The sequence below is a fragment of the Myodes glareolus genome, chromosome 2 (genome assembly GCF_982192425.1).
Source record: "Myodes glareolus chromosome 2, mMyoGla1.1, whole genome shotgun sequence".
Lineage (NCBI taxonomy): Eukaryota > Metazoa > Chordata > Mammalia > Rodentia > Cricetidae > Myodes > Myodes glareolus.
In genome coordinates, this window is record NC_142027.1 from 130,397,205 (window position 1) to 130,424,658 (window position 27,454).

General features: G+C 48.3%; 1 protein-coding gene across 1 annotated transcript in view; it reads right to left on the reverse strand.

Annotated features, from left to right (window-relative positions):
* The window catches only part of Myo18b (myosin XVIIIB), a 201,965-nt gene that overhangs the window by 33,793 nt on the left and 140,718 nt on the right, over positions 1–27,454 (reverse strand). Inside the window, exon 39 of the mRNA XM_087898172.1 lies at positions 5,835–5,965. Coding sequence (XP_087754298.1) covers positions 5,835–5,965 — 131 coding nt within the window. The remainder of the gene's footprint in view (positions 1–5,834; positions 5,966–27,454) is intronic.

Here is a 27,454-nt window from a genome sequence, read left to right on the forward strand (position 1 = left end):
CCAGTAGTCACAACATCTTCTGGGATTTGGGCAGGCCTTGTTCCTTTCTTCCTCTAAAGATCTGCCTCCCTAGAGGCCTCATATTTCCAACCGTCTCCCCAGTAGACTGATGCCCTCATGAAGCACAGGCATGTCTTCCACATCCTTCCAAACTGACTCACAGACCAGAGAGCCACAGGCCGAACTTGATCAGTTCAATAGCAATGGGCCACTGCACCACAGCCATAGCAAACTGTTCTTTATATCAAGTGTGTGTGAGAGAGAGGGAGAGAGGGAGAGAAGGAGAGAGAGAGAGAGAGAGAGAGGGAGAGAGAGAGAGAGAGAGAGAGAGAGAGAGAGATCATGTGCATTTGAATGTGTGGTGTGAAAAAGAGAGAGAGAAAGAGAGTTAGTGTGTATGTGTGAGAGAGAAAGCATGTGTATTTGAATGTGTGTGTGTGAGAGAGAGAGAGAACATGCACATTTGAATGTGTGTGTGAAAAAGAGAGAGAGAATGAGTGTGTGTGTGTGTGTGTGTGTGAGAGAGAGAGAGAGAGAGAGAGAGAGAGAGAGAGAGTGCATTTGGATGTGGTTGTGCAAGTACCTATGTGTGTGTGTATGTGTGTGTGTGTGTTCTGAGGCCAGCTTTATCTTTCCTCATGAGCCATCCACTTTGTTTTTTGAGGCAGAGTCTTCCATTGACTGGAGTTCACCAAGAATACTGCCCAGGCATCAAATCCCAAGGAGCCTCCTGTCTCTGCCTCCCCAGTGCTAGTATCACAAAGCATGTAGCACCCCCTGGCATTTTATTTTATTTTATTTTATTTTATTTAGAAGTACAGCAAGCACTATGGGCATTGTGCTGTCTTTCGGCCCCTCCCTACTTTTACTGTAAAGGTTTGCCCATCACTGCCTCCACGCTACACAGAGCACAGCTGCTGCAAGCAAGCCTTCATCTCCTGACCCAGCAACAGCACAGGTTTTTTTTTGTTTGTTTGTTTGTTTTTGTTTGTTTGTGTTTTTTTTTTGGTGCAGGACTGCATGGAGATAGGGCAGTATGGTCCTCAGAACCTACTGCTGAATGTCTAATCTCAAGGACTCATTTCCCTCTCAGGGAGGGCTCATTCTCAGTTTGGAACCTATACTACTTGAACCCACTGGACACCATCCTTTACTGGGGCAGCTCTGGACAGTCGACCTGACAACAGAGCATGCATGGGTGCTGACACTCATCCTGTCTGGATCCCTGAGGGCTGCTGTGGGGACTCAGCGTTCAGAACCTGTCTCCTGGAGGGACTCTTTCCTGTAGAGACGTGGCTACTGTCTGCTGTCATGCTTCAGTAATGTCTACTGGCCAACACTGGCTGTGTGATGCTCTGTCGTAATAGACTCCATTGAGTATGTGAGTCCCATCCATGTGCTTCCTGACTATATGACTTCCCAATGGGCTCAGCCACTAAAGCAGAGAGGGCACGGTGTTTGTCCCCTGATTTTCTCTCTGCTGCAGGCCACTGGGGCGGTTAACTTGCTGCAGCCTCCTCTATGTGGCCATCCTCCTCTTTCTCTTGCTCTTTTAACCCACTGGCAATTATTGGGCCCACTTCTTGGCCACCCTGGATGCTTCACCCTCTGTGGCTCCACACACAGCTTTGTTAACAGCACCTTCATATGTGTTTGACCTTCATGCTCCGGCAGATTGCTCTGATAGTCCAAGTCCATGATATTTTCTAGTCAAGCAGGGAGATCTGGGTTTTCCATGCCTCAAGACTGCACCATGTAGCCCACCATTGTGTGTGTGTGAGGGAAGGTGATGGATCTGAATCCATCTCACAAGAAACAAAATTGTAGCCACCATCATTGAACCTACTCCCCACAGCCACCACCAAGCCTGTGCCACATTTAAGTTAGTAATGCTCTATTAAGGGCAACTGGGGGTGGGAAGAGCTGTCTGTGGTGCTGATCTGGTTTGCAGCACATGCAAGACTCAAACCCCAGCCCTTGGCTGGCGTTGGCAGTTCTTTCTGACATCTTGGTCAGTGTTGTTTTCCAAAAGGAACTCGTGCCAAGAATTTTTAAAGAGGCATCGGTGAGGATCAAGGTAATTGATTAAATGTCTTAAAATGTATTCCTTCGGGGCACCTTTGCCTGACAGCCGCAGTCTAAATGCAAACACAGCCTGGGAAGCAGGGCCTGGATTCATTTGCTCTACGTCAGTGACTGACAGAAGCTCACCATCATGGCAGCCCAGATGAGAACAGAGACCTTGATATGAGATAAAGGATATACGGCATGTCCTATGTGATAACAAAGCCACCTTTAGCTGCCAGTAAGGTCAGCCTCAAAACCAAGGCATGGCTTCATCACTTAACACATGTATCATTTAGACACCTGTGAGACTCAGTTTCCTTATCTTTAATTTGGGAAAGATAGTGGTAGGAGCCCAGAGATTCCTATCAGGGAGTGCCAAACAGTAACAATTGTCTGCCAGTAAGGGCACACGGCATCATCGTCGCCAGTTCCTGCGCTGTTGGAAATAGACACAGTGAATTGTGGGAGCTTTGGCTCTCTGGGAATCTATCTTATCAGCTATGTGTTGGATACAATCATGCTTAGAAAGCCAGGCAGCCTGCACAGCACTGTTTAAACACATACCACAGGGCCCAGGGACTCGCAGTGTGACTCTAACTGAGTGTCAGCCTTCTTAGATAAGTGGAGAGCTCACTCAAGCTGTTCTTCCAGGTCAGGTCATGTTCAATCATTCATGGGGGCAGCTATAAGGAAAGAGCCATGGGGAGAACACTGTCCTCTCATACAGTGGGAGACTTCATATTCTGGCCAGGGCAAGGGCTTACCAGTGAGTAGGTGACTCACAATATATCATCAGGAGACCGGTTTCTGGTTCCATCCATATCTGCCCTTATCCCTTCCACAGCCTGATGTCAGACTGGTTATTAGGATGTGTGAGTTGAGGAGTGTCCTGCTTCCGGTCTCCCCAGCCTCCCAGGACATGCTTGCTCACTCCCAGAGTGTCCATCTCAGATGGGCCCAGCAGGAACTGACACACTTGGCTCCGTGACTCTGAAGTCAAGGGTAACATGCGAACCCCTCCGCATCCTACCGTGTCCCCAGGCAAGGCAACAGGCAGAGCAGCTGCAGATTCGGGGACCAGGAATAGATGGGGTCGCCTGTCAGCCAATGCACTCCTTGCATGACTAATGAGCATCTTCCAAGCCTGCGGGACACTCTGACAACATTTCCCCCATTAGTCTGAGGAGGCTGATGCCACAGTTTAGCTGACAATGCCAGGCCTGGTGCAGAGTCACACAGGCTTAAGCACCACTGTGTGCTGCCCGGCTTTCTGAGCGCATCTGGGAGCTATCTCTGCTCCCAGCCTGTAAGGCCTGCTTCATTAAGATCTAATTCCATGTGAATTATGGAATTGTGATTTGGCATAATGTGAACGAGTCACTCAAAGACTCTCATCTGGCAGTTTGGAGAGTTAGGTTTTCTCTCTCCCTTGACTTTTCCCACCTCTCTCTTCCTTCCCCACCCCAGTGATCTGAACCCTAATTGAGAATTCATAAAGAAGTATCTAGGACCAATCCTTCAAGCTCCAATCTGAACCTCTTATCCAAGAGAAGCAGGTACAGCATACAGCTTCGTGCTTCTGACATGGGCACTGTGCTGGCACCAGGCAGCAACTGAGAACCCTGTTCTGTGCAGCAGACCTATAACAGTACAATGCATTCTTCTCTTTGTCTTCGATAGTCAGGGCTGTTCCTTCTGGGTTGTCCTGATTATTTTGCTGTCGGCTTGACACAAATTAGAGTTGTCTTGGAAGAGGAACCTCAATGAAAAAAAGCACCTCCTTTGGAGTGGCCCATAGATGAGTCTATAGGGCGTTTTCTTGACTAATGATTGTAGATGGAGGCGCCCCTAGACAAGCGGTCCTGGATGTCATAAGAAAACAGCTTGAGCAAGCGATGAGGAGCAAGTCAGTAAACAGCATTCCTCCATGGTGTCAGCTTCAGTTCTTGCCTCTGGGTTCCTGCCTCAAGTTCCTGGTCTGACTTTCTTTGATGTTGGACTGTAATGTAGAAATGAGCTGAAATGAACCATCTCCTCACCAAGTTGATTCTGGTCATGGTGATGGCCAGCAATAGAAACCCTAACCAAGACAGTGGCGAACAGCAGATCTGAGCATCCATCGACTTGTTGGAACAAGCCAGGACTCTTCTGTGGGTGTCTTTTGCTTCCCGCTATCTGGAGAACTGAGAGTCAGTGGGCTTCAGCAAAGTGTCATGAGAGAAGAAAGAGGGAGAGGGAAGGGGGAAGACGAAGAATGGAAAAGGGTGAAAAACCGAGCCTCTGGCCTGAAAGCCCTCCTCCGGGATGTGAATATGGCACGATCCTGCAGTGGGATGCATCATTGTGCTCAGATGGTGGCACTGCTCTGGGGACCCTGGAAATAAGGCAGAGTCTTGGAGCTGTGTCACCCTCAAAGGTGACCTCAGCTTCTGATCCAGAATGTGAACACGCCAGGCTGTATGCCCTGTGTCTTCCTAGCTGACACACTGCCTTCCACAAGAGGTCACGCCTATGACCTTAAGAAAGAAGCTAATGAAAGGCGCTGGAGCTTTCTAGAACATTCCTCTCTTGGTCCTTGTTTATGCTTCCTCCAAATCTCCTCTACTGGGTCTATACTGCCTCCTCCTTAGTGAGCTGGGGCCACTTCCCCCACCGGTCACCTGCTATCAGAGGCCTTTTCAATTTCCCACAGAGCCAGGCGATGCTTCTGTTTCTGGATTTGTGTGAATTTATCTAACCATTTATACGCACACCCCAGGATGCAGGCTATGTGAAGATAGTCCCATTCCTGAACTGTTCTCCATCCCTTAGTCATTCAACAAACCCAGGCTCCAGGCACGGTGCTCATCTCAAACCCTGATATCTGGCTCTTCCCATGAAAAGAAATCATGGTTGACCCGTAACCCTCTGTCTGCCTTGCCTCACCTGCCAGGCTTGAACCCTAACTGCAGGAGTGGTGGTACTCAGGAGGCAGAGGCTGAGGGATCTCTGTGAGTTCAAAGGCAGCCTGGTCCACATGGTAAGTTCTAGGCTAGCCAGGGCTGCATAGTAAGAACATTTTTCAAAGTCAAAATTTTCCTTTAATGAAAAGAGGTTTACAAAACTTCTTAAGCTGGGTTCTGACTCTACACAGAGCTAATGTATCATGTGACTTGGAATGTCCTGGAAGCCAGGGTCCTTGGAATAGAAAGACTTTCTCCCCAAGGTCTGCAATAGCAAAGAAGAGCAAATGGATTGGGACTGGCCAGCTCTCAGCGTGCTCCTGTAGGTGGGGACAGAGGCAGCAGGGCCATCAGGAGAGAGCCACACCTTCAGGCTGCTTACCACAAGCCTATGCCACAGGCTGCACCATAGAGGCTGCAATGGGGCAGAAGCAATGCGGGAATGGGCATAGTGCTGGCAGGATAAACACCCTGGGAGGGCAGGGACAGCAGGGGAATAGGCCACCACTCCTTCCCGCCAAGATGGACTGTAGCCCCTGAGCCCACACTGAAGTGGCCGATTCAGCTGTGTCACAGCAGCAAGAACGAGATGAGCACAGGCCTAGACTGGACAAGCAGCTTCTCCATCCGCCTCACTCATGTCCAACAAGCCAGGTCCCATGTTTCACGGGTGACAAGGACATCACCTCTCTTCTCTCAGTCCAAACAAATCAGCTATGCCTGCAGTCCTCAGACATTCTGGGACCTTAGAAGATGCAGTCTGGGACTTCTAGGAACTGCAGAGCTCTGCAGGGCCCCACCTCTGACCCAGCCACCCCCAGTTACCTTTCGGTATCACTATCGCTAGATGCCACCTCTTCTAGCGCTGCCTGCAGGTCTGCGATGCGTCGGATGGACGTCTCCAGGTCTGCCTGCAGCGTTTGCCTTACAGCGGCCAGCTCCTCCACATACTTCTCCTGCGAACATAGACCACAGAACCCATTGGACTCGAGTAACAACCCCACCCCACTCCAGAGTTCCAGGCATGAGGGGACACCCTGAGCAGAGCCTATAGGATTGCTCATTGCAAATCCTTCCAGGCTCTCGCTGCAGATGGGGGTCCCAGGCAGGTACAACATGTTCTACACAAGAGGGAATAGAATATATAGAGGACCCTCCTGGCATGCTCCAGGCATACAAAGCTAGGTCATCCATGTAGGGCATTGTTCCTTGTGAGTGTATGTGTCTAGAGACATGCTTGGATTTATATCACCATCACCCTGAGATCTCAGCCATCTTCAATGGACCAGTAAATGAGTCAACCAAGATGGGCCAGAGGCTCCTGGGGGAGCTGAGCATGAAAGATGGACCTGGTGCAAAAAGTATGGGACAGCAGAGAGAAGGCTCTGCTGGTTGGGTCTGTATCTTCTGCTCTCAGGGAAGTTCCAGCCATGCCAGGCTATGACAGGCTATGCCAGTCATGGACCAGCCCCCTGGAACTTCATGCAAGAGTTCCCTTAGTCATGGTGTTCACGGCAATAGAACAGTGATTAAGATACTATACAAAGTAGGATTCCCCAGTGCTCCCCCCCACCCCCTGCAGAGTGACAAACCTGGCAGGCATTTACAGGCCACTTTCTGTTTGAGTCTAGCAGGTGAGTCACGATAGTCATCTCACTTCATAGCTGAGGGGCTGAGGCCACTTAGCACAGGTGCTGGAACTCCAGCTTAGTGTTCCTGACTCCCTTTGTGGTACTCAGTCACTGAGCTCAGTACTGTCAAGTACTGCCATACTCAATTTCGTCTTGACTCTTTGGAATAACTCTGATGCCCACAGAGCATCCGTTTTTCAGTTTTTCCTTTAACACCAAGCTTGTTGACGGAAGGTGAGTTGGTTCCTGGGGACTTTAGGTTAAGTCTGGAGAGAGACTTGCCTTGGAGTACACTGTGACACGCAGCAGGCCAGATGATGTTATATTCCACAAAGCACCAGACTCCCCAAAATAAAGAATCATCTAGCTACATCCAGAATCTCTCTTCTGGAAATTAATTCCACAGGGGATAGACCAGAGGCAAAGCAGGGCCTTGAACATGAGCTTGCCCAGGGCAAGTATGGCCAATGAGATGAGAAGCTGAAAGTCTGAAGCTGTACCCAGCATTGGGACGATTAGCAAGATCACAGTATGTTGCTTTGATGTCATTAGATGGACATTAATATAAATGTAGCAATGGAGAAGGCATCCTTGAACACCATGGAGTAAACAGAACTACCTAAAGGACTGTCACCTGGGATCTACAGCAACCACATACAACACACACACTCACCACATACACACACCATACCTGACAAATACACCATCATATACATCATACGCACACACCCCACATACACCACACACACACACACCATACCCCCCCACACCATATATACCACATACACACACACAGACACACACACACACACACACACACACATACACACCATACCCCCCACACCATATATACCACATACACACACAACACGACAAGATTGGGGGGCTTGGAGTCTCAGGGATATTATGGGTGGGGCAGGGTGGAATGGGGTGGGGTCCTGGGAGATATTTTTAAGCTGCTCTGACCATCTGGTTTCTTTTTGGTCGACTATTCAAGGTAACACACATACCTAATGATGAGAGTGTCTGCAAGGTGAAGATTGTGGCTCATATTTGAGTGCAGTTCCCAGAACCTCCACCAACTCCAGCAACCCTGTGACTCCAGACAACTTCCCAGGCTTCTCTGAAGAAACTGAGGACAGAGGCATCACTAGAGGCAGCAGAACAGGATCTGATCTGAACCCAATCCCTGGGGCTGGGCACCCCAGGAACGCAGCTAGGACCATAGCTGTTTTCCATCACTGAAATGAGCTCGGTCAGTATTCCTGTGTGGGCCACTCTCCCCATTCTCCCCACAGGAAGCTGGCACCTTAATGAAGGAATGCAGCCTTTCTGACAGGATTGAGCATTGCAGCAGGGATAGCCCAAAGCCAGGACAGCCCTTCACAGAGCTGAAAGGGGAAGAGAAATGTGGAGAGCAGTAGGAATGTGTACGGCAAGGTTAGCTTACATTTCAGGTGAGGCCGTCAGCCATAGAATGCCCACCTCAGGGTTGGCAAGTGAGAGACAAGCTGGTGCCCAGCTCCAGACCACAGCCAGTGGACAGAAAAGGACATCAGGACAGGGGGAATGGGAACCATGAGACAAAGTTCACAAAGTGACAGCTGCGTTTTTGGAGAAATACAGGTCTCTGCTGTAGCCAGAGACCACTTGTTTGTTCCCGGCTGCTCAGTCCCAAAATAATCACACAGAAACTATATTAGATGCAATACTGTTTGACCAATAGATTAATTATATTTATAGATAGCTCTTACATCTTAAATTAACCCATTTCTATTATTTTATAGTTTATCATGAAGCTTATGGTTTATCAGTAAAGTTTCTGGGCATCTGTCTCCTTCATTGGCTACATGGCATCTCATTGACTCTGCCTTCTTACTCCCAGAACTCAGTGTAGTTTTCCCCACCTACCTCTATTCTGCCCTGTCATAGGCCAGGCAGCTTTTTTATTCATTAACCAATAAAAGCAACATATATACAGAAGGACTTCCCACATCATCTCCCCTTTTCTGTCTAAATAAAGAGAAAGATTTTAACTTTAACATAGTAAAATTACATACACAAAACAGTTATCAAGCAAGAATTATAGTTACAATTTTTATATCTACCTTATCTTTTATCATAACTAAGGAAAACTATAATTATAACTATCTGTTTTTCAACTCCATCAAAGACCCCAGGAGGGCATAATATTACCTAAGATAACATGAAATTATCTCTTTTTCTTTTCTCTCCCAAGCCTACTTACATCTATCTAACACTGTGACCCATTTGGAGACCTTTTTCATCTGATTTTTTGCAATCTGTCTTTATTGCATATCTGTAATTATTTTCTGACCAGGAATGCTTTTTTTTAAATGCTAAGTGGGCATGGCTGGACCAACTCCTCAGTCCTGCCTTTTGGCTCCACCCAGTCCAACATGGTGAAGGCATCTTCACTGCCTCTGAGAGCCATGCACACTGCCCCAGCTCCAGGGTCACAGCAGGTCTATGTCACCATTAAGCAACTAGTAGCATGCTGCTCACAAACCCCATTTAAGAGCTTGGTCTCCTGAAAGAGTCAGAGTTCATGAAGCCAGTATGACCAGGAAGCTGCAGTTTCTTATGCTGAGTCTGTAAGCCTTCTCTTAAAGGGGCTGCAGCTCTCCTGTTCACTGCCAGCAAACATAGCCTATCTGAAAAAATGCTGTTACCAAAAGCACTGCACTTGGCTCCTATTTTTGTGGGTCTAGAAGCCTTTGTGAAAAAAAGCTTTCTGACTTTACATGGAAATTCTTGTTCCATGCAGGTGTGCCATTCTGTTGGCAGAGGCTGTTCTTTTGTTTCCAGCTGCCCAGACCCAAAATAATCACACAGAAACTATATCAATTGCAATATTGTTTGGCCAATAGCTTAAGTGTATTTCTAGCTAGTTCTTACATCTTAAATTAACATATCTCTATTATTTTATAGTTTACCAGAAGACTCGTGGTTTACTAGTAAAATTCCCAGGCAACCATCTCCTTCGGCAGCAGCTACATGGCATTTTACTGACTCTGCCTTCTTTTTTCCCAGCATTCAGTTTAGTTTTCCTGCCTAGCTCTATTCTGCCCTATCACAGGCTCAAATAGCTTCTTTATTCATTAACCAATAAAAGCAACACATATACAGGAGTACTTCCCAAACCACTGTGTCTTCAGGCTTATCTGATACTTCCACACCTGAACCAAATGGGCATGAGGGAATCACATGGAATGCTGTGAATGCTGGTCACATGGCTGTTCTCCTATGGGCAAGGGTGCTGAACATTAGAGCAGGGAAACTCTGTCTGCAGCAGAGCAGCTGTCAGGATGCTAAGCTGGGTGGGTCATCTCAGGTGAGACCTCTCAGACCCAGTGTGCAGACTCAGGAGCCTCCTCCAGCTTTGCTTCCCTGCCTCTTGCCCAGATGAGGGTCATGTGGAGGTCTGCAATCCCAACCATCAAGAAACATCCCAGAGAGTAGAGATGGACAGGGATGGGTGCAGAGAAGGGCGTTCTGTCTCCAGTGCACAGATTGCACCAGAAGTAAGCAGATGGGCAGGACAATGGGACTCGAACCGAGACAAATCTGTCATTTCACAGCCCTAACAGTCGGCTCTGGAGACAGTCAGTTTACAGATACAGATCTCGGCTGTGCGGCTTACAGGCTGTGCAACCTTCAACAAGTCTCACAACTATTCGGGCCTCCTATCATCTCATGGCAAAATAAGAGCAGCAGGTAAAGGGTAAATATGCTCATGGGAGGGGAAGACTCAACCAATCACGTGGTGTTGCTAACATCAAATTCCCAGAAGAGGAGCTTTGGAAAGGGCCACATTGTTCCTGTGTCACTGGGGAGGCATTCCAAGGTCAAGCCTAGAAGAGGAGCTTGGAATGTGAAAGTCTGTGTCTAAAGCCCTAGACTGACAGTAAGGATGTTGGCGGGGGGGGGGGGGGGGCTAACTAGATGAAACAGGAAGACAGGAGGACTAGGTGGCTATGCTCTGAAGAAGATGTGTGGACCAAGGACTTAGGGATCTGTGGCTCCCTTGCCTCTACTGCCCCTGTCCTCTGCTGCCCACCCTTTATCTGCTACCTGTGGGGAATAGACTCAGAGCTCCTGCTTCAGCTCGGGAACCTGGGGAGTCTGCTGACTATAGAGACCAAGGCATCAGTTCCAACACTGTAAAGTCCAGCAAGGGCAGACAACATAAAGCCCCTCGTCTCCATCAGAACCTAGGGAGATAAGACACACACCAAGAAGGGGCCAGCTGGAGGCAGCCGGCTCAGGCTGGGGACCTTCAGCCTCCTCATGAGATCCAGGGACAGATGCCTGACTGGTATGGCATTCCCATCTGAGCATGCTGGGCCTTGGCTCGGCTGTCCCTCGAGAGCACAGCTGTGTTCTGAGGTCTGCTTGAGCTCAGGACCCTCAGTCGCTAGTCGAGAGCAGGAAGAAGCTCAGGGGTGAGATGTAAGTAGGATGTAAGCCTGTGTAGGTAGGTAGGTTTGCGCATGGCAGACCCCCCACAGAAACCCACCTGGTGCGCAGACAGGCCTACAGCTTGAGACAGGGAGAGAAATGACTTCTGCATGTGCCGCTGCATGCTGCTACTCCTCTACTGTCCAGTCATGCACCTGCTCATTAAGTGAACACTTATTGAGCACCTATTGTATACCAGCTTCCACAGAACTAACGCCGTCACAGGACCTGATCCACCTGTACTGCTGACACATGACACATGGCAGGCAGATACACGTTTAGGGTGGAGACAGTCAGTGTTACTATGTGACTCTCAGTGACAAAAGACAGGGTTGATGCACACATGAATGCGCACACATCATATTCACCAAGATAAAGACAACACTGGGCAGCGTGTACTCCTGGCCCAGCATCGTTCAAAGGAATCCGGAGCCCTTTAGACTTCCAGACTGATGCTTTCCCAGGGGCACCTCAAGCATAGCCACTACACGGGAAGCAGTTCAGACGATAATTAATGTCAGCAATTAAAATCGTCTTTGCTCATGCCATTCAATTAGAGGCTAACACCAATATACCAGTGCTGTCTGTTGTTTGCTGTTGTTGCTTTACACAGACCACTCTGCTCTCCAGAGACCTCCTCTTGCCTGAGATGAGAGGGGGCTTCCCCCTGAGGCTCCTTGCCCCTGAGGCAGTTTCTCCAGGTTTAGGACAGATCTTACAACACTCCTGAAGTTCATCCATCTTGCTGTTTTCTGACACAATAAAGACTGCCTGCTCGGTAGGACGTGGGTGTTCCAGTGCATCGGTTGAAACACATGTAACCATTGCCAGTGGCTTGCTTAGTAAATACAAGCACACATCTATCAACATCTGTGTAATCAGTAGCGGCGAAACTTTCTGACTTCAGCTTTGTAGCCCAGGCTGGCTTTAAACTTTCCATTCTCCTGCCTTAGCCTCTCCAGTACCTGGGCTTATAGGCCTCCATTACCAACCCAGATCCTGTTCCAATACAAAATCCAAATGGACTTGAATGTCACATGGACAAGAGGATCCCCAAGCAGTCCTGAAACATGTTGAAAACATGGAGTGTTTTTATATTCATCACACGTGTTTGCAACATACCTGAGCACGTGGTGACTACTGCTGAGTTAGTTCATAAATGAACACGTTCTTTTTCTGACTGGCTTTCCACCGAATGGATGAAATATCTCATCTTGCTTAATATTAATATTAATAAGATTCCTTAGATCCAAGCCCCGTGGAAACAGAATAGAACTGGAGAATGTTGAATTACTGCTGTGGCCATCCTCCCTGGCATGGGCTATCAAAACATGCTTATGTTTTCTTTTTATGCTTTTCCAGATTCTCTACAGAGACGACGAATTCCGTGTATTATGAGAAACTCGGAAAATGGCCTTCATTTCTCTGGTACACTGCGATTGAACATCTCTTTACCTGCTCAAGAGTGAGAATGAGCCAGCTATCAGCAGGAAGCAGGGCCAGGGAGCCTGCAGTTGCTGCTCCACGAGGTCATTCCCTCAACCATCCAGAAAATGCGCTGTTTCATTCTATTTTTATGGTGCAATAATAGACACAGAGAGACTCATCAAAGACCTCATTTTAGTTCACTCTCTGTTGCTATAATAGAACACCCGAGACTAGATCATTTATATGGAGAAGACGTTTAGTTTGGCTCAGGGTTCTGCAAGTCCAAGGGCAGGGCATCAGCACATGCTTGGCTTTTGCCAGAGGCTATATGCACCTGACAGAAAATGGAAAAAGAGAAAGGGTCTGAGACACTATCAATGAGAACAAGGTGGTGCCAGGGTCCCTTGTTGACAACTACTTTGGAGGCCAACACTTTGGTCCACTGAAAGAACTCCAGTATGTGGGCGTGTGTATTGGGGGGAGGTTGGTGTGTAAAACTTTAACACCCACCTCCATAGACCAGAGTACCTCTAAAGGTCTCACCACCTTTTGGTACTGTTATTTGGATACTTGGAAGATCAAATGTCAGTTGTTCTTTGCTGGGAACAGATTCAAACCTTAGCAGATCTCAAGGACACACTGATAGAAAGAGGCAGGGAGCCGGATGTGGTGGTGCACGTCTTTCTTTGATTCTAGCACTTGGGAGACAGAGGCAGGCAGAGCTCTCTCAATTTGAGGTCAGCCTTGTCTACATAGAGATCTCCAGGACAGCCAGGGCTATACAGAGAAATCCTATCTCAACAACAACAAAAAGAAAGTGGCAGAGACATACACATTGAGACAAGTTTACAGGGCTGGCAAACATCTAAGTGTTCCACCTCACCCAGGGCAGACATGTCTGATGGGTCACTGTACAGACTCAAGCAGTCAGGGGCCAACATCTCTTTTCCCACTCAGCTGAGTGCTTCGGCCGCCTACTGGCCTGTCAGTAGCAACCAGAATGCCAGACCTTATCACGCCTGAAGTGATGGCAATCTGCCCAGGAGTGCCCCTGAGTCCTCAAAGAACACAGAGAGACATATGGAGCACGGGAGGTTTTCAGTGTGAAGTGTCACTTCTGTGCTGAGGGCTTGATCGTCAGCTGGTGGAGATCTTTTAAGAAGCACCAGAAACTTTAGCTGGAGGAAGTTGGGTTGCTGGGCATGTGTCCTGCCACAATCTCTTGTCCTGCCCACTTCCTCTCTCTCTTTCTGATTCCTGGTTGCTATGAAGTAAGAAGCATTGCTCTGCCATAAATTCTTACCACCACGACACTCTGCCCATCACAGGGTTCATACTGGACACTCTACAGGGTCTAACACAGTAAGAACATATTTAAATCCAAGGCCACACATGCTATAAAAGCTCAGAATCAGTACACAGAGCTGTGTTCATAGAGGCCACAACTGTATCTCAAGCTGATTTTGGAAGCATGGATGCTTCCAGGTTAAAGGGGTCCTGAGAGAAGCTGAGGTTTGGCACCGTGTGGCAGGATCGGAGTCGTTGAAGAGACCCCGAGAGGCCACTGATGAAGGTGCAGCCTCAGCTGGAGTGGAGACTCCAGCATACTCGAGATGGCAGGCTATGGTGCAACCCAGGTCAGAGGCAGATATGGAGTGGAGCTGACCTGAACCCATGAACTAAGCTGTGTGTGCTGGGAATGACAAGGCTGGATAGGTGGGGTTACCTAAGCCCTCTAGAGCCCGGAAGATCATGAGCGAGTCCAAAATGCTGGACACAGAGACTTTTATACCGTTGAAGTTTGGTTTTGTTTGATCTGCTCATGACAGTGCCCTGATTTTTTCCCCTCTTAGAATAAGGAAGTATGTAAGTTGTTTTATTTTTAATTTTTCATTTTACAGGAGCCTACAATTAAGAGACTTTAATTTTTATTGAGACAGGGTTTCTCTGTAGCTTTGGAGCCTGTCCTGGAACTAGTTCTTGTAGACCAGGCTGGCCTCGAACTCACAGAGATCCGCCTGCCTCTGCCTCCTGAGTGCTGGGATTAAAGGCGTGCGCCACCACCGCCTGGCTAAGACTTTGAATTTTTAAAGAGATCTTGGACTTTAAAAGTATTAGAATTTTTAAAGACCATGGAACTTTTAAAGAAAGAAAAGATTACAGCGTAATAGTGGTTCATTTGTGTGTCAGGTTGAGAAAGGTCAATTGCACTGGTTAGTTTTCGTCAGCTTGGCACAAACCAGCATTGCCTGAGGAGGGGAACTTCAGCTGAAGAACTGCCTCAATCAGACTAGCCCAGAAGCAGTGGGGGCATTTTCTTGACCCTGAATGATGTAGGAGGGTCCAGCCTAAGGTGAACAGGGCCACCCCTGAGCAGGTGGTTGTGAGCTGTGTAAAGAAGCAGGCTGGGCCGGCCATGGAGAGCAAGCCAGAAAGCCACATTCCTCCATGGCCTCTGCATCAGCTCATGCCTTGAGTTGTCCTTACTTCCTTCAGTGATGCACTCGACTGGGAAGTGTAAGACAAAGAGACCCCTCCTCCTCCCCAAGCTGCTTTGTCACCATGTTTCTAAGAGCAACAGAAGACAGGCTAGAGCAGATTGGGGTGGATCAGGGTGGACGGGATGGAGTGTTTCTAGTTAACAGAATCTGGATATGACTAAGTCTGTCTTTACGTTACAATGTTAACAATGGTGAAAGAACTGAGTTGCAATCAACTTATAGCAATTTATTACAAGTTTTAGTTTCCTATATAAAATTGATGAACTTTTCAGTAGCTTTTAAAAGAAATAATTAATATAGAAACCATGAATATCAATAAATAATCTGCCTTTTCCCCAGTTGTTTGTCACAGTCATGGGAAGTCTGAATGGCAAAAGCTGGGGTGGCTCATCTGAAAGCATGCACAGAGCAAGCCTGGTGGCCTGACCCCAACCCAGAAGCCATGTAAGAGCCCTGCAGGGTGATGGGTGTGGGTGATCCCTGCACCGGGATCTTCCTGGGGGAAGAAGGGAGGTGGAGACAGGAGAAGGCCAGAAGCATGCAAGCCAGCTAGCCTGCTGTATACCTCAAAGCAGAGTCAAAGGCCAGGACCTCACCCTAAGTTGTTCTCTGACTTCCACACATATGTAAGATCTGTGCACACATGAGCTCACACACACAGACCTGAGAAGTCCCTCATTAATGGCATTCAGCACATGATCCTCTGGTTCCATGGTGATGAAAAACAAGCCACACACAGCACAAAGTGTGCTCTGAGTTTTGAACCTGGATCTTCTGAGCTAGCGATGCTCAGTGTCAGCCTTTCTCACAGTGTGGGGCAGTGCGGGCCACAGCTCCTGGTTAGTCACACAATCAGGAAGGGGGACCGTAGCGGGCGGAATGACACCCAGCCTGCACACAGGAGCCGTGGCTCTGGACCACACGAAACTGCCTCTCTGTGGGAACTGTGGCAGTGGACATCTGTTTGTCACCTTCGCTTCCTGGTAACAACGGCAGTTCTTGCTCCTAGGCAAAAGCTCTTTGTAAGAAAAAAAAAAAATAAAAGGAATACCAAGTGGATCCACCTTACACATCTGAACAGCACAGTTCTTTCTGGTGAGGACGCGGGAGCACAAAGGCCACCAGTGCCATACAGGCAGGACAACCTCATTTTCCAGAAATGAGTCAGAAAATATATTACCTTTTGGTTGAAAGTGAAAGGATTTCAGTGCTCACACTGAAGGAGTCAGATGAATCAGAACAGAAACTACCCCATGTTGCTCAGTCCCAGGAATCTAATCCAGGGGGCTGAGTAGATGAATTGAACAGGGAATCAGTTTCCCTCATGGTGGGAAAGGGGAAGCCAGAAAAGGCAGGCTTAACCCAGATGCTATTTTCTGCGGTCCAAGTCCTTTCCAGATGTGACAAGGATCCCCAGGTGGGTAATTAGGCAGATTGACTCTGCATGTCATTAGCAGGATTCTTGGAGAATGCAGGCAAGAGGGTCCATAGGAGACAACTGTCAGCACACTGGGAGACACCAAGCCTGGGGTGATACAGGCTAGAGCAAAGAGAGGCTGATGGATCTTAAAGCCAGAGAACCTGGAAGCAGGACAGCAAGGCTAAGCCAAGGATGAGAAGAAAAGTTAGGGCCTTCCGGTAAAGGTAAATCTCCAACCGTGTTCCCTATTGGAAGCTGGCTCTGGGAGCAAGAGGACCCATGAGGAGATATGGAATTAAAAAATGTTACAGCTTCCAAGAGTACCCAAGACAGAGCCTCCTTCTCCACCCCACACCCACTGCCCTCAGTGGTTTCCTGCTAGGCAGCAGCTAAGCTGAGAAAGGTGGGGGATGGATCTGAAGGCAACAGGGCAGTTGAGTGGTCCACAGTCAGAGCACCCTGGCTTCATTGTTTAAGATATAGGTAATGTCTCCAGCTTATAAATTCCTGCCACACCATCTGCCAGATCTTTTCTTCATCTGTAAATTTTGAGGAAAAGGTTGTAAGACTTCTAAAATTACAGCTTTTGAGTCTATGTAACCCAGTTTAAAAAAAATCACAAATCTGTACTGTGTATCAGTTATTTATTGATGTGTAACAATTACTTCAGCTTGGGAACAGTAAATTATTTATTATCTTATGTGATTTTTATAGTGTGAAGGGCTCAGACTTGGTTTAGCTGGGTGGTTCTGGCTCAGTGTCTTTGCAGGGCCAATAAAAGTCCCTGGGTGCTACCTTATGCCAAAAAAGAACCTACAGACGTGACAAAGATCTCAGAGTGGGGAAATTATCCACATGGGCCCCAAATGTCATCTGAAGGGCCCTAGGAAGCAGGCAAGAGGGCTCATGGGGGACAGTTGTGGCCTCAGAGAAGGAAGCCAAGATTGGAATGTTGCTGACGAGCACTAAGAAAAGTGGGTGCCTCTGGGACCCAGAGGAGAAAGTGAAGAAATTATCCTGAGACCAGCAATGGCGGCCCTGATTCTAGCCTCTGCACTATCCAAGACTCAGGTCGCACTGACTAATGCCACCATGTGGACATCTCCAGTAGCAGCAGCATGGGAGTCTCAAGGTGTCTCTTTTGAGGTTATAGTCGTGATGTCAGCCGGGGCAGGCTCTGTCTGACATCAGGAATGACTGAACCTAGGGGACCTCTTTTCAGGATACTCATTGAGCATTGATGTGGGTTTGGGCTGCAGGTCTCAGCTGCTGTCTGGTGACAGGAGTTCAGTGCTCTGCCTTGGGGTTGGGTGACGCAAGCCGTGTCAAGAGGATGCCCTCTCTGATGTGAACAGCCCAGAGAGAATAAGGCAGAAGTCTAGAATCCTCTACAGCCTAGCCTAGGATGGGGTGTGTTATTTCTGTGGGAGCCACACAGAGGTTCTTAAGAGCCTATTGGAGGAGAGTCACCAGAGGGACACCAGATCTTCACAGTCAGAAAGCCCACTTATGAGGGAACCCTTGCGTCCATTGTGACTATGAGCCAAGCTTAGTTGTCTAATGGCTGAAACAAAGTCCCCAGAAGTCCCAATCCCTATTACTTCAGGAAGTAACTGGGTGTGGACATCTGGTCCTTAACAGGCGCCACCGTGCTGAAACGAACCCATAATCTGAGTCCCAATCCAACGAGGTCGACAAGCCTTGTGTCATCCTAAGATGGCGAATGCAGCCCAGAGACACACAGAGGGGCAAAAAACACAGAAGCTGAGCCTTGGAGGGACAACATCTACAAGCCAGGGGACACCAAATCACCGGTGCCTGGTGAGGTATCTCACCTGTTGCATGGTGGCATTCAGAAGCTAAGAAAGATGTTTGATACTTTGAAACCAGCCTGGGCCACATGCAAGATTGTTTCAAAGCAACAGTATCCAACTATTCCCAGTCAACCAGCCAGAAGTAGGAGAGGCTTCCAGAGGGACCTGCAACACCTTGGCTTTTCAACTCCTGACCTCTGGGACTGGGAGTCGGCACCCATGTGCTATTTTACTGGGAGTTGGTACCTGTGTGCTCTTTTAAGTCCTCATATAGGGTGCCATGTTGTGGCCCCAGCAAACTTAGAAGCACAGGTTCTTTCTGTGTCCTGTTAATTCAAATAGAACACATTGGGGGACTGTGGAAAGCAAAGAAAGCAAAAGGGCTGAGTGACAGCTCAGTGTGTAAAGTGCCTGCCACATGAAGGTGAGGGCAGAGAATGAATCCCAGCTCTCCTGTAAGAGGCCTGGCCTATCTGTAATCCCAGCACTGGGAAGGCAGAGACAGGAGGGTCCCTGGAGCTTCTGGCCAGCCAGTCCAGCAATGAGGGGCTGCAACAGGGGAAGAGGTCAATGTATGACCTCTACAAGTGTTCGTGCACACACATGTATGTGCACTTGCACACACATGTATACATGCAAGAACACACACATATAAATAGAAATAAAATAGGAAAAAAAAGCACCTTAAAATTACCCTTAAGTCTGTCACTTCTTATAGGAAGATAACAGACAGGCAACTGAGTTGTTTAAGACCTGGGTGATAAAGATCTAAAGTGCTAAAAGCCAAAGTCATGGGCTCAGTGAAGACCCCACTCTGCCAGCCACGCCCATCTGTGCACAATATGGAGAGTAAGAACAGTCTGCAGACCCTGGGTCTCTGCCCTCTATCTAAGAGCACCCCTGACTCCCACTGTGCTGTTTTAATGGTGATAGGGCTAGAACCCTGGCCCCTGCCCACCAGGCAAACACTCTACCGTGGCTTTGCGCACACAGACTCCGCCTACCAAAAGCAAGGAGATGCCGAAGTTTCTGATGGTGAAGAGGTGCCACTGTAGTTGATTTCTGGGGTCACCAGTCTCCTCTGATGGACAGGGAGCAATGGGAGGCACACTCTTGAGACTCTCACAGGGAGCCGGGTATAGTGGCACACACCTTTGATTCCAGCACTTGGGAGACAGAGGCAGGTGGATTTCTGTGAGTCTGAGGCCAGCCTGATCTACATAGTGAGTTCCAGGGTAGCAGAGCTAGAAGTGAGACCCCACCTCAAAAAATTAATTAATTAATTAAAAAGAAGACCCTCACAGGGAATGGAATATGGATGAGGATATTTTGGGCCTTTGGATAGATTGGGGTTGGAATCAGGGTGTGTGATGTCCCTGTGGGACACAGACTTGGGTCTTAAAAAAAAAAAAGTCAACACTTTCTTAAAGCCCTTCACAGCCTTCCAGTCCCCAAACTCACTCCCTTCCCCCATCCTGTGTCCTCTGCTTCAGTGACCACAGAAAGGGGTGACAAAGAGCAGTGCTGGACTAACCTTCCCAGTGTCCACACACAGGAAATTTCAAAATGTATTCATTCTTCCTGACCTAGCGTGAACTCCAACCTCCTGGCTCTAGACTTCTCAGTCACCCACCCATGCCATCATTTCCCAATGAAAGAAAAAAGCTATTTCAATTTTTCTGCTCAAATGCAAATATGACATCCAAACCACCCAATCTTCCTGACAAGAGAATAATTATATCAATATAATTAAGTCTCAAATGCAAAGATTATCTTTAGCACAGACACCAGCATGACGTGTCCCATGGCAGAGACCACTGCTCCAGCTAAGGATTCTCCAGCTGCCTCTGGCATGTCTTCCTTCAAATCAAGTCAAAGTTCCTCTCCTCCCACGAGCTCATGCAATTGCGGAAAGAGAGAAATTAGGCTGTTGGAATTCCCCCGTGGCCACTGAGCTTCCCCTCCAGAGAGCTTTGTCAGGGCTGAGGCCGGGACTTAGTTGGTGATGTGTTCCGCTAGAGTGCTGGCAACCCAGGATTACATAAACTGTGTGTGGTAATGCACACCTGGACTCACAGCGCTCAGAGGGCAAAGGCAAGAGATCCCAAAGTGCAAGATCGTCCTTGACTACAGAGACTTGACACAGCCTGTAAGTATGGGAGCCAGAAGAATGCCACTGCAGGAAGTTGCCTGGGCTAGTGGGGTCTGGAAACGGACACACATCTGTCTGCCTCCCATATGCTGTCTGTGCCTGTCTGTCAGCTCCACAGCGGCCTTCAGTTCCTTCCCTTCCCACAGAGCGATGTTCAGGGACCTTCAGAAGTACCTTCTGCAAACGAGGTCATGACAGGCCATGTTCTATAGTGACATTTGAGCCCCAGATAGACTACACATGTGATAGTGGTACCAAGAAGATGTAACAGTGCAAAAGTTCCCCGTAGTGTACTTGTGTGACACTGGTGTCAACACACCTGTGTAGCACAGCTGTGTAAGGGACAGAAGGGTGGGCGGTATCAAGAGACCGAGCTCTGACTTTGCATCTCCTTTGGCCAGGCTCTCGGCCATTATTTGAGCACACTCCTTCAATGTATAAAAGATAGTGTTCTGCTTTTATGTTGGTTGTAATAAAATACCCTGAGAAAGAAACTTACGAGGAAAAATTGTTCTTTTGCATTTAGGATTCTAGATTGTACCCCATCCATGTGGGGAAGTCAAAGCAGGAACTTCAGACACCTGATCATGTCACATCCAGAGCGAAGTGAAGAGAGATGATTGTGTGCATGTATAATAAACTCACTTGTTTATCCTCTCTGACACAGCTCAGGTCCCCGGGACTAGGGAATGGTGCCGCTCACCGTGGGCTGCATCTCCCACATCAGTTAACAACAATCTCCCACAGACATGCCCATACCATTCCAGTGTACAATCCCTCACTGAGACTCTTCTCAGGTGACTCTAGGTTGTGTCAAATTGACAGTCAATGTTAACCAGCCAACATCTAACACCGAAGCAATCTACTGGGCTATACCGACAACAGCCACTGCTCTCGTGAGAGACTGAAGACCATGTGAAGTGGCTGTCCCTGCCATGGAGGTCTAGGTAAGGGCACTCTTCAAGGTTTGCATCCAGAAGAAATGGCTTGGTGTACTTCTCAGAAAGTCCCTCTGTCAGTCCTGACAGATGACTGCATAATCACAAGGCTTCCTTCTTCCCCTAATGACTAAGCCAAAGCTACCTACTCCAAAAGGCTGAAGAACTCTCCCAAATGCTCCAGAGAGCACGGAGAGAAGAGGCCTCCTGGGCAGGCCAGTCCTCATCAATAGTCCTGTATTGTTACATCTGTTCTCCCAGGAGATCGATCAGGGAGGATACAGAGAGTTGCTGCTGGCACCAGAGATCGATGCCGGGGCCCGAGCTTCCCCAGATTTGGAACATCGATGCTGTCTAGCTGAAAACCGGGGTGGAGGTGGGAGCTACTGTTGGAGATAACAGTGCTTGCAACATTAACGGCAGAGGATGCCAGCGAGCAGCATGCAGCCAGGCATGGTAATGACCGAGAACAAGACAATGGCGTCTGGGATGATGGGCTCCCATCTGCTGGGAGGGAGACGCCCTGCAGTGCCAGACGTCACAGACCCAAAGTCACAGCATTGCAAAGGGACTGCTTGGCATTGTTCTGGCCACAGTCACAGTCTTATTCATCCTCTAATTTGGGGGTGCCAGGTAGTCCCCAATAGTTTCTGGAGAAATTCTTATCCTCTGAAACACAGGACTCTGAACCTGAACATAGGGCACATCAGAGCCCACATGTGAAGCTGAGCCCTGACACCACTTGCTGTGTAAACCCTCAGGATGGAAAGCCTCTTCCGTGATGACGTGGTTCTGGAGTAAAGGGACTTGTGGTTGGCACCAGATTCTCCAGCTCAGGCCTTGCGCCACCGTCTCCCCTATCACCTGGCTGTAAATGTAGAACCTTGGGCTGGGCATGGTGATACCTCCCTGTGACCCTCAACATTTGGGAGGTGGAGGCAGAGGATTATAAATTCCAGGCCAGCCTGGGCTATATGATGAGTCTCGGTTGAACAGAACAAAAGAAGATGAGAGAAAGAAAGAAAGAAAAAAAAAAGAAAGAGGGAGGGAGGGAGGGAGGGAGGGAGAGAGGGAGAAGGGGAAGGAAGGAAGGAAGAAAGAAAGAAAGAAAGAAAGAAAGAAAGAAAGAAAGAAAGAAAGAACCCAGCACTATGGAAATCAGGACAAAAATCAAAAGCTAAAAGTGTAGAATGGCCATGTACCCCTGCTGTGCCTCTGGAATGTTCCCTAGGGAGAGTAAGACAGTACCTATGGAGACACCCTTAGGCTCACAGCTGCTGCACTACCAGAGTGGCCGATAGACAGAAACAGCGGAGGCACCAATAGGACTCATAGTCAGTGGAGCGCTGTTCAGCCACAAAGAGCAGTCTGGGTGGAACTGCGGGTTTCCAGATCAACAAAGCCAGACTCAGAAAGACAAATATCATGTTTTTTCTGTTACAAGTGACATGTATATAAGTTGCATGTGTGTGCGTATGTGTGTGCATATGGGTGTGTGTGTGTTATGACATGAAGAAGAAAAGAAGCCACTTGTAGGAAGAAAGAGAAGTATCAGGAGGAAGTAAGAGAGGATGATGGGAAATAAGAACAATGGTATACACACCCGAGAAAGCGACAAGGAAGCCGCATTTTGTGTACTAACCAAACCAAAATAATAATCATAAAGGACCCGCAGGGCTGGTGAGAGGGCTCAGCAGGTAAAGTTGTTTGTCCCCGTTCTGACAAAGACCTGAGTTCAATTCTGGGGACCCCCATGGTAAAAGGAAAGAACCACAGGATTCCCTAGTTGTCCTCTGACCTGCACAGGCATGCACTATACACGCGTAGTGTTTTTTTTTTTTTTAAAAAAAAATTTCCTTTTTATGAAAGTGTCACTCTGAGGCCCCACCCCTTCCTGTCGGGTCAGCTTGGCTGAAGCCACCTCCCCTGGTGAGTCCTTTGGGTGACACTGGGAAAACACTGGCCCTGCACTGAAAGTCCAGGCTTAGGAGCGGAAGCCACTGACTATATGGCAGTCAGCCACCTCGCTCTCTGGGCTTGGGCAAGGCCAGGCTCTCTACTCAAGGAGCCCTCCCTCACACTGTGTAAACAGAGGTTTAAGCGGTCATTTGGGCAGAAGGCAGAGTTCATATTTAATCTAAAGGGCCCTGGAACGTGTCTGTATCTGCGTCGCTGCCAACAGACGACCCTCGCTGCTCCCAGGCTGTCTGCCCTGTCCGCTAATGCCTCCCTCACCACACGGGGAATCCAGCCCACTGCACGGCACATGAGGTGGTCCATGCTTCCTCTGGAACTTTTGCGATGTTCCTTTTGATAGAGTCTAAAATTATAACAGCCACTTGGCCACTCACGGTCCATTTACCCATTTATTGACTCCCCGGGGAAGAAAAACAACGGCTGAGCAGTGCACGCTCTTCCCTCCACATTTCAAGGTGATGGCCGGGCTGTGCGTGCCTCTCACACAAACAGATTCATCACAGCCTCCTCACAGCTGGGGCCTCCTGGGCTCTGCAACCCATTCGTTCTGCCCTCCCTGGCACTTGGGAGTTTGTAAGTCTGATGAGAGTTTGGCGAGGCATTGCCACCGAGGGCTTCCTGTTATATTTCTTCAGTCTGGAGTAAGATGCTTCCCTGGGTCCTGGCATCACCTTAGCCTCAGGCTCTCGAGACACCTGTCTTGTACCCTCTCCGGGGATCAATGACTGTTCTGGGGAAGGCAGTCGCCTAAGCCAAGAGAGACTGTCCTTCAGTTTGACTCTGTACTGGAGTCCGATATTATATGTGTATGTGTGGAGTTGGTTACTGGAGTCTGATATTGTGAGTGTTTGTGTGGGGTTGGTTATTGAAGTCTGATATTGTGTGTGTTTGTGTGGAGTTGGTTACTGGAGTCTGATATTGTGAGTGTTTGTGTGGGGTTGGTTATTGAAGTCTGATATTGTGTGTGTTTGTGTGGAGTTGGTTACTGGAGTCTGATATTGTGTGTGTTTGTGTAGAGTTGGTTACTGAAGTCTGATATTGTGTGTGCTTGTGTGGGGTTGATTATTGGAGTTTGATATTGTGTGTGTTTGTGTGGAGTTGGTTACTGGAGCCTGATATTGTGAGTGTTTATGTGGAGTTGGTTACTGGAGTCTGATATTGTGAGTGTTTGTGTGGGGTTGGTTACTGGAGTTTGATATTGTGTATGTATGTGTGGTGTTGGTAGTTTTCATTTGTTTGTGAACATTTGCAGGTCTGGGAGATACCTCTAGATTTCTTAAAACTAGGTGCATGTTGGAGCCTTTTCAGCCTTACACTCCAAACAGCGGTGCTGATAGCCAACTTGTCAACCCTGGCCCCACACATATGTTTGTCAGCAGAGTCCTATGTGCATCCTCTGTGGATGCACCTATGCTCTGATTGCAGGCAAGATGTAGTCACCCTTCAGACACTTAAGAGGTCAATGATACCTGGAGCCTGGGAGTCTATGGATGGACGGAGTTTCTGTACTGCAGGCCGCCTTAGATGAAATCACCTGAAGTCGGCTGCATCTGGGGGGCATAGCAGCTACACAAACACCATTTCACAGGGTGCAATGCAAGGGTTTAACTCTTGTTTGTGACTCAAGAGTCTCTCATTCCTCACATTTCCTGGTCTTCAGATTCTAAGCTGTCAGGCCTTAATGGCCAAGGACGCTGTCATCCTAAATGTTAAGATTTTGTGGGTCTGAACGGCAAGCAGCCATATGGAGAACGAGACAAGCTCTCTCGTTAGGGAGCAGAAGGCACGGGTGTTAATTAGCCAACACCAGAGTTTAGTGATTGAATTAATCTTTTTAAAAGGGCAGGCTGGTTTTACCTTGTAGGGAAAAGATGACACACAGATTGGAGCTGACAGTGTCTTTGTCCTGGACATCCTTCCATAGGTACAACTGCGATGTGACCCAAAGGCTCAGAGGAGGCTGAATGAGGCTCGACTGAGCACACGCATTGCTCTGGGGACTCCACACACAGGTCCCGTCTTTATATCTCTTTTATGATAAGAGACTGAAGATGAAAACTAAACAGGCAAGGTATGGACAGCTGGAGAAGCCCAGGAGGAACAGAAAAGATTGCTGAATAGAAGGGAGGAACCCGAGTACCGCCCCAACACACCTAGAGATGGAACCTGCCATCCAATACGGTGACCAAGCATAGCCACTGAGCACTTGGCCTGTGACTGCTCAGACAGGCTGGATTTCACATCTTGTCTCAATGGACACCACTCAAATTAAAACAGCCCTGTTGGATGGAGCTGCCAGTTTACCTAGCACTAACCAACACAAGCTGGCTTCATGGGGCCTTTGCCTGCTGAGCCTCGTCGCACCTTGATATTCACATGCCATAAAAGCACAAGAAGCATTATGCTTGTCTGTTCTTTTTGACTCAGTCATTACTCCAGGGAAAAAACTGGAGAAATGCCAAACTAAGAGCCGTTGACTCCTTAGCTTCCACCCCCCACTGTTTCCATGTCTAACACTCTAGAAGGCCTTTGGGTCCTGCATCTGAAATGCAAAGGGCAGATGTGTGCTGGCAACCTGATAGACTGAGACAGCCACTACCCCCATCTTTTCTATGAGAGCATGACCTGCTTTGCATATGCAAATATGTTACAGAACCACTTGATAGACAGCAAATATCTGTGTATTTGCCTGGTGACATGGTTGACTTGGGGAGCCCATGCAGGAAGAGTAATAGCAAACAGTTGGAAAACCAGACAAATGTGTAAACAGAGGCAGAGTTCAGAACCAAACTATGTGCTTGGGATCTGGACAGAGGAGACTTTGCACTTCACCTCCCCCAGCTATGAGGTGAGAACAGCATCGATAGTCACCAGGAGTCGCTAAGGAGTCTGGAGTAGAAGAGGGACTAGGAGTCTGTGTTTCTACAACCAGAGCTGTAGGCCCACTATTACACTTCAAACACCAAGGTCAAAGGTCTAAAGAAAACAGGAGACCATTCAGCCAAGTGAGGCCTACAATATATTCAGGTATGATAAATAATAGGATGGTATGGGAACAAGATGGCCAGTCCCAAATCAATAACAGAAAGCCACACCTGGTGTGGGAGAATTGTCTGTATTCTGTCAATCATATTTTAGTAAAACGCTGATTGGCCAGGCAGGCAGTATAGGCGGGAAAGCCAGACAGGAAGTAGGGTGGAGCAAAGAGACTGGGAAGCAGGAAGCTCCCTCCGCCATTCCTGCCCAGACCACCGGAGAGGAAAGATGTAAGTTGCCCTGCTGAGAAAAGGTACTGAGTCACGTGGCTAACACAGACAAGAATTATGGGTTACTGTAAGATGTAAGAATTAGTTAACAAGAAGCCAGAGCTAATGGGCCAATCAGTTTATAACCTTATGGAGTCCTGAGTGTGATTTTCCTTGGGAGTTGCCGGTTGTGGGGTACCAGGCGGGACAGAAACCCCAGCAAGCCCACACACCCACTCTTTCTAAGAGAGACTCTTGTTTTACATATACAAATGTGTCAGACAGCAGCAGGTAACCAGGACCCAGATTAAAATCAGCCCCAGCTGAAGCAAAATAAAAGTCAGGGTTCTGTTATATTTCTCTTTGCCCCTACTCTGATCAAATAAGCCGTGACTGTCAGATGCCATCACAGGGAAGCCTGAACTGCCCCTAGCCCCCTGTATGAACATTTCACCCACTAAAATGCAGCCTATTTCTTTGATTAGTTCACCGTGTGCTGGCTACCTGGCCCAGCCTTGCAGGCTGACCCAATCTTAAGCCACAAGGACAATAACTTGCTGTAAGTACTTGGACATTTCCAGATGATAACACACCACTGTGTAGTAGTGGGAAGGGACCAGCTGAGCCTGGGCAGGTGCCTGGCTGAGAGAGGAGGAGCCTAGCCGGAATGGAGAGGTCAACCTTGAGAAAAATCAGCACCAGTGGATAGTCAAGTGAGCAACAGAAGGATCTGCATAGCTGAGCTGTGATCAAGGCCAGGGGCGAGTGAGTAGAGGGCTCACTCACCACTTCATAGGTGCAAGGCATTGTCTCCTCACAGCCTCAGAACCCATCTTACAGATGAGGTAACATCTTAC